Raw genomic sequence first — 7739 nt, 5'->3', positions numbered from 1 at the left:
GCAAGGTATCGTTCGTCTGAAGTTTTTACTTGAAATAATATAAATATTGTAAATTAGCAACCATATCAGCATTTAACTAAGTAATAAAACTAAACATTTCTCCCTTGGTTTGCCATTCACATGCTGGAGGGATTCGCTGACGTTTGTGACACAGCACGTATTTGACACTCGAGAGTTTTTGTTTTGAGATGTATAGAATAAACGAAACACTGACAAACTTTGTAAAGATGATTTTTTAAAATCTTGAACTGAAGTAAATATTGCGGCCTACGTCTGATCTTTGATAAGGTTTTATTCGTTTGTAAAGATGTGATTCTGTTTAAAAATAAAACATACAAATCGCCTTCATATATATTAACGTTACAGCTAAAAAAATAAGTCCTAGTGCATCAAAGTAGTTACCAATGTTCACAGAATGTTAATAATTTTCTTTTAATTCTGCTACAAATAATTGCGAAATACGTTCGTTTACGAACTTTGGTTTTAACTCAGCTTTTGAAGTAAAATACATCTAATTCATTTTATTACGTGTTTGAACAATTAGACGATTTGGTTTAGAGAAAAATTACATAGATAAGAACTACATTAGATCTGTGTTTATGAGCTGATACGGAGATATACCCTAATAACGTATTCCTAACTAACATCAACGAAGGTGACGGCCTCTATAATTTAAATTACATTTATTATTTAAAGTTTTACCTGTTACTAGATTAAGACTGGGGAAAAATAACAACTAAAACACTTAGCATGGCCTAATTCACAAGAGTATGTTAAGTGTCTTTGCAACATAATACAAGAGAGATGAGTACATATTTATATCGCCAAGTGGCAGGATTTACAAATGTGTAATTCTGTATCTAATTTAACCACAATTTTAAACTTTCCTTTAAGTAGAAGCCTCAACAAAAACTTTTAAAAGTTTCATTAGTTCAGACTTGAAAGATGTCCAAAATTTAAATTTCTAACTTGTAAAATCCTCAGAACAATTGAAACACTTTAATTATTAAAACTAATGAGAATAATAAAGCTAGATATTTGTGAAAAATTCGGGTTATATTTAAAGTGATATTTGTTGTTTGTAAGACAAAGTAATAAGTGAATTTCACGTTCGTGAACATTTTAATTGGGTAACCTCTTTTTTTTTTTATGGTATCCATCCCAATTCTTCAAGGAATATTTTATGTTATATATATATATATATACCAGGTTTCTAACAGAAAACTGCGTTTTTTTGCAAGTAGAAAAATAAGAAAGCTGAGAATTTGGAGGGTTTGTGTGACGGAACCTACTCTTTATCATGATAACTGGACCAGAACTGTATTGATATTCATAGTGAAAGCAATGACATGACGCAATACTTTATGAGATCGAAATTTATTTCCTTTTAGATTTCTATTATAATGTTTACATTCATTGAGAAAGCCAACAGAGGCGTACTTCCTTTGTCGAAGCTAATTTTCCATTGAAACCAGTGTAAGTTACTTCCACGATTCTACTCGACTTTGTGATCGTATGGGTGAGGTGTATTTGAGAGGTGGCCTTGGATGAAGTTGAAAACTAAGCGTAGGAAATCTATTCATGGAAAATGTATCAAACTAAGCCACTCAGTAAGCACAATTGAATGAAAACGAGGCTACGTTCAGTTATATATAACGACTCGAAGCGTATTTGAAACACTCCAAATAGCAATCAAGATGATGATAAATTACATTCTTTTAGCTTTCGTCTTCTCACTTCACAGCGGAGTTTATACCTTTCCGCATATAATACAAGAAGTTATGTTCGAGGAAGGAATGTGTGGTAAGAGATGATGTAAGAGTTTAACCGATTAACGAAACTGTATATAAAGATCAAAATTATCCGGATAAAAAAGTAGATGTAAGTAGACAAAATGACAATTTTACGATTAACGACACTTTGTTTAAAACTCAAAATAATTCAGTAAGAAAGTACGTGAAGAATAACTGAAATGGCGGTTTTATGAGTAACGAAACTATTTAAAGACTAAGATTTCTTAAATATAATTATTCTCAACTGCCGTTGGTTCTCTTTAGCGCTTTTTTTTTATTAGTCGATTTCATGCGGGGATTTTTCCTTTACACTTTTCTTCCCAAGTCATAACTCAGTGGACTCAGCAGATAGCCCGATGTCGCTTTGCTATAAGAAAACACACACAACCCAAGTCATCATTTGCTTTTAAGATAAGATATTAATCAATAATAAAACTGGCAGTCTATCTTTTGTTGTTGTTATTGTATACTATTTTCATGCTGTCTTATATCAGTTGCTAAGTTAACAACAATGAACTCAAACTCGATACAAACTGTTTTATTCACCCCTAGTGGCCCGGTATGGCAAGGTGGGTTAAGGCGCTCGACTCGTAATCTGAGGGTTGTGGGTTCGAATCCTGGTCGCACCAAACATCTTCGCCCTTTCAGCCGTGGGGCGTTATAATGTCACGGTCAATCCCACTATTCGTTGGTAAAAGAGTAGCCCAAGAGTTGGCGGTGGGTGGTGATGACTAGCTGCCTTCCTCTGGTCTTACACTGCTAAATTAGGGACGGCTAGCACAGATAGTCCTCGAGTAGCTTTGTGTGAAATTTCAGAAAACAGTACCCCCTAGTGGTTCAGCAATAAGTTTGAAAATTTACAACGCTAAAAACCAAGCAACTGTATCAGTGGTGAGTTCAGAACAGATACCCCATTATGTAGCTTTTCCCTTAACAAACTTATTATTCATCCTCTGGTGTTCTTTGCTTATTTTATATAAGGCTTACAGATTGTATTGGAACGAAAGTACTGTGCATTTTGTGCACGTTACCTGTTATATGTTGTGTTTTGTTTTTTTTTATTTCAGGCCCTGGTGTTGTAGACAATATAAAACTCAACAGACATCAATGTATTATGAACAGCACATCTGAAATGGTTTGTTTAGTTTTATCGTTGCAGACGTTATTTTAAAATTTAATTTACTTCTATTCCTATTTAATTATCAGGTGTTTCTGTACATCACAACTAATTTATCATTTAAGAGAGGATTACATAAGTCATATGAACTTTCAAATGTTGAACACACGTGTTTTTTTCCTCAAATATCATAAATGCTTTATTAAAAAAGAGGGGATTGTGAACTTTCAGATATTAAATATTAGGTGTGTTTTTAACACACATGTTCACATACGTTCTTCCAGTAAAACAGTATCATATGATATTCTATTGCTTGCCTACACAATGTCTTTTCAGTTAAAAAGCGTCTTGTGACACATTTTTTGACACATAATTCAAAACGTTCACATGAAAGAAATGTTCTAATTACCAACAACTTTTAGAATATTCGTTATTCTCTTCCTCCTTAGGTAAAAAATATAAATAATATGTGTCGGGAGGAAATCTTCCCCCAGATGGACGACCTGCAATTTCTGAACAGCGTCTGTACGGATTGTCAGAAGGAGAAAAAGGCAAGCAAGTTATATATCTACACCGTCTTTTTGACAATTTACTGTGTGTAATGTGTTATTTTGTAAATATCTGTTGTTATGCTTGGAAGGTTTCCTAAATGTTAATGCTCTCAAGTTAAACTTGATTAAAAACATTAGGCCTAGAAAGAAAAACTTGCTAACTGTAAGGACCGTATGAACAAGAAGGCTTTAAAACGCTCACCATAGTAGTTATAAGTTTCACAAAACTGACACTTATAATGTGACACAATAAAATATGTCTTCAAAGTTAATACTCTTTTTTTATTTTGCTACATAAAGAAACAAAACTATCACTGCCAATCACCGTCATTACTTAAATAATTTTTTTTTGAGGAATGAACTGTCAAATCAGGGTTGAGGTTTATACAACAAATTAACAAAGACGACCTGGAATGACGTTTTCCCAACCAACAATAAGCTAGTATTAATTTTTAAATTACAGACTTGTTCTGTACTGTTTACAAAACTCAGTTTAAAAATCTAATGGGGTTTAAAGGCAAATTTCAAAATATGATAAAATATATTTATATTTCAACTCTTGATGAAGTTTATACTACTCTTAAGTGCAAAATAAATATTTTAGTTTTTATATAAACTCTATTGGACTATGACATTCTGTTTATGTCTCTGATCATCCTTCCCAGAATGGTTTCGAAACTAATAGTAGAAAACATGTACAACTTGTTTAAAGAGTGAGAGAGAAACAAAAAAAATGTTTACTTAAGCCTAAATTTCACACATCAATCGGTACTTCGACAAGAGTTGAAAGGTAGAAACTGTTGTCTATAAAATTGTTGTTCAATTACAAAAATAATTTAGAAAAACAAAGAAATATGTTATCTTAAAGTTAATTATATGTAACTTTCAAAACAACGTGAAATATTACTATAAAGTGTCTATTTTGGTATTTGTACCAAATTATTCTTATATTTTTTATTTTCTTATTTTTTACAGTTTAAGAAGTGTATGATCCTTAACATGGTAAGAACAATATTTTATTTTAACTTACAAATTTATAGCTTGTTGAAGTTTTTGTAGCTAATGTTTATTTTTATGGTAAACTGTCTAGTATTTTATGCAACGAAAATTCGTCACTTATAGTTCGACTTTATAAACATAAAAGAAATGTGAAAAATGAAAGTCCAGAATAACGTTATTTACTATCTATAGTTTTCAGCATTATTGTTTCTTGTAGTTAAGCACATAGCTACGTACTGGGCTTATAAGTGCTCTGTCCACAAGTATCGAAACTCCATTTTTTGCGTCGTACGCAGACAGTCTTTCCTCTGAGCCACTGGGAAGAGGGTATATAGACCACTGAAAAAAAGTGTTCGGTTCATATATTGCATTGTGCTCAAAGCACACTGAGAAAGGTTTTTCTATACTTCATTATCTGGGGCCGTGGGCTGGTCGTGCCTCGATGGTTAGCGTGCTGTACTATGAATCTGAGGGCCAGTGTTGTAAAAACGAGCTTTGCACTTTGGGGCATTCGGTGGTTTATAAGAGTGATGGCCATATCCTACTATTAGGTTAGAGCTGCCTAATAACTTGTGCTTCTTACTATTGACTAGCTGCCTTTCTTTCAGTCTATCAGTAGTAAATAACGGACTGCTAGCACAGATAGCCTTTATGTAGCTTTGCGCGAAATTTCCATCAAACCATGGTTAGTTTCGCATTACACTAAAGTCTAATATTCCGCACTTATTTTGCTGCTACAGAACACATCAAACATTATAATTTCTACTATTGGGTTGAGGAATAATTCGTGAGCGTTTTTTGAAGTTAAAAAAATATATTCATAAATGAAACGCTTTCGCAAAATATTTCATGTCATTTGGTGGATAATTTTTTGCTCTAATAGATGGTGTGTTTGATTTTCATGTCTTTAATTTTTGCTTTCATTTTCAGCTCATTAAATGGAATGTCAAGTGGACAAAATCGAGCATTTTCGACACCATCTGCTTTTCGCATTTAATTTCTTGTAATTTCGTTTAAAACAATGCATACTATATACCTAGGTATTACATGAAATAAAGTATCATAATAAATGTTTTGGGTGTAATGTGTTCATGCATTGAAGTATTGTATAGTCTTGAATGTAATGCTTGAATAAAATTATTTAAAAACGCTCACGAATTATTCCTCAACCTAATACTTTATCCACTACTCTTAATCACACTATTTTTCTTTCTCTATTACGCGATTCTCTTACTTTGAGGTTTCAAAACAAAGCTAAATTTTATCAAACTTTGTGTTGATTAAAAACTTCATATAATTTTTCCAGAAACATGCTTCACAAAGAGGAAAAATCTTATCAGTAAGCCTCTTAGTCCTAGCTTATCATTAGTAAGTTGCGTAAGTCCTAGCTTAATATTAGTAAGTTGCGTCGTTCGTAACTCATTATTAATAAGTATTGTTAGTCCTACCTCATTACTAGTAAGTCACGTTAGTCCTAGCTCATTATTAGTAAGTCATGTTAATCTTTACTCTTCCTACAGTAAGTCTGTGTCGTGTTGATTTTGTAATTCTATATAGGGGCTCTTTCAAACTTTGCCTTTCTATATGATACATGATAAATATTTATTTTGTGATGCTTATGTTACGTTGTAATATCTTCCATGTCTACAGCCTTGGCATAACACTATGGATAGCAATTATAATGATGATGATGATGACATGATGTTAGGATCGAGAATGAAGAGAGGCGTCAGAGAGACAATAATCCAAACATGGATAATGACGGTTAGTTGATGGTTAATTTAGCATATGAAAAGAAGTCTAATCTATAATTTTAAATTGTATTCTCACACTGGAATCTTACTTTAAAATTAGAAGAAACATCAGTGTTTGGAGTTATTTTTTCTAACTTTGCAATCACTACTTGCCTGTATTTCATAAAACTAATTTTCTGTACAATAACATTTGGCAGCTTCAAAACATTAATTCTATAAGACCGAATAAATTGGCAATATATATAAATATATATTTATACATCAACTAGTGTAACCATTCATAACAAAATATCACTTGTTATGTAAAGAAATCTTGATCTAGGCAACTCTTATTGAAAACTTAGTTTTATTTTACTTACGGAAGTTTAAAACTGAAAAACAAAACACAATATAATATATATTAATATTGGAAATAATTAATAGTTTTACAATCTGTATCTTTAAAAATATTTGCTTTTGTATTTACAGAATTGTTAGAAAATATAATTTTTAAAACTAGAAAATATAATTTAGGTAAGTTTCATTATTACCTAAACATGAATCATTTAGATGTTTAAGCTAATTTATTTAATAAACACTTTTCTTGTTTCTTTTCCAGAAATGTTACGTCAAGTATCCTGCTACTAATTTTAAGACTAATCGTTAGGTGGGTATTCCACTTTCATATGATAAGTCACGAGAATTTGTAACTGCTGAAAAATAAAGTTGAGAGTTTGAACCTCGATTGGTGATTTTAGATCTATATGTCATAATAATAATATTTATGTAGAAACCTAGATGGGTAATCAAAAGTAAACTATAAATAATTTAATTAAGACTTCAAGAAGATAAAAAACGAAAACAAATGATAAAAATATCTATTTTAAGGTTATATTGAGAAATACATTGAAATTTACATTTTTAAACTTTTGATTTATGTAATTTCTTGGGCCCGGCATGGCCAAGCGTGTTAAGGCGTGCGACTCGTAATCTGAGGGTCGCGGGTTCGCATCCCCGTCGCGCCAAACATGCTCGCCCTTTCAGCCGTGGGGGCGTGATAATGTGACGGTCAATCTCACTATTCGTTGGTAAAAGAGTAGCCCAAGAGTTGGCGGTGGGTGGTGATGACTAGATGCCTTCCCTCTAGTCTTACACTACTAAATTAGGGGCGGCTAGCACAGATAGCCCTCGAGTAGCTTTGTGCGAAATTCAAAAACAAACAATGTAATTTCTTAAGATGTCACAAAATGTAATAACGTAAACATGACAGTGAACATTGTAGATTAGTAACGGTTTACTTAAATAATTTTATTACATAGAAATTCCTCATTTTTACCCACTTTGTTTTTGTTTTTTGTATATGAGGAAATTTAACTTAAAATTTTATTCATAATGTCTGAAAATTAAATACGCCGAGTAATAGTTTCCTGAATGAAACAATATGTAGTTCTTTCGCAAGGAAAGAAACACGTCAACCGCCTTTGAAGAAAACGTTCTCACACTTAAGCGGCACAGAAGTATGTTTGCGGACTCACACTGCTAGAAA

General features: G+C 32.2%; 1 protein-coding gene across 1 annotated transcript; it reads left to right on the top strand.

The window, feature by feature from the left end:
- Nucleotides 1-1646: 1646 nt before the first annotated feature.
- On the top strand, nucleotides 1647-6938 carry LOC143244031 (uncharacterized). The gene is made up of 6 exons (XM_076487998.1): nucleotides 1647-1803; nucleotides 2861-2928; nucleotides 3360-3461; nucleotides 4437-4463; nucleotides 6111-6224; nucleotides 6813-6938. The coding sequence occupies exons 1-6, from the start codon at nucleotides 1698-1700 to the stop codon at nucleotides 6858-6860; spliced, it is 465 nt and encodes a 154-aa protein (XP_076344113.1). The 5' UTR covers nucleotides 1647-1697; the 3' UTR covers nucleotides 6861-6938.
- The last annotated feature ends 801 nt before the right edge of the window (nucleotides 6939-7739 follow it).

This window comes from Tachypleus tridentatus, chromosome 2 (genome assembly GCF_004210375.1).
Source record: "Tachypleus tridentatus isolate NWPU-2018 chromosome 2, ASM421037v1, whole genome shotgun sequence".
In the NCBI taxonomy this organism is placed as follows: Eukaryota; Metazoa; Arthropoda; class Merostomata; order Xiphosura; family Limulidae; genus Tachypleus; species Tachypleus tridentatus.
Note: the sequence above shows the minus strand (reverse complement) of the source record. Positions and strands in the feature narration are given on the sequence as shown.

Coding starts and splice junctions, on each gene's coding strand:
- LOC143244031 (XM_076487998.1), top strand. CDS start 1,698: ATGATGATAAATTACATTCTTTTAGCTTTCGTCTTCTCACTTCACAGC. Junction 3,462..4,436: donor ATTGTCAGAAGGAGAAAAAG/GCAAGCAAGTTA, acceptor TATTTTTTACAG/TTTAAGAAGTGTATGATCCT. Junction 4,464..6,110: donor AGTGTATGATCCTTAACATG/GTAAGAACAATA, acceptor CCATGTCTACAG/CCTTGGCATAACACTATGGA.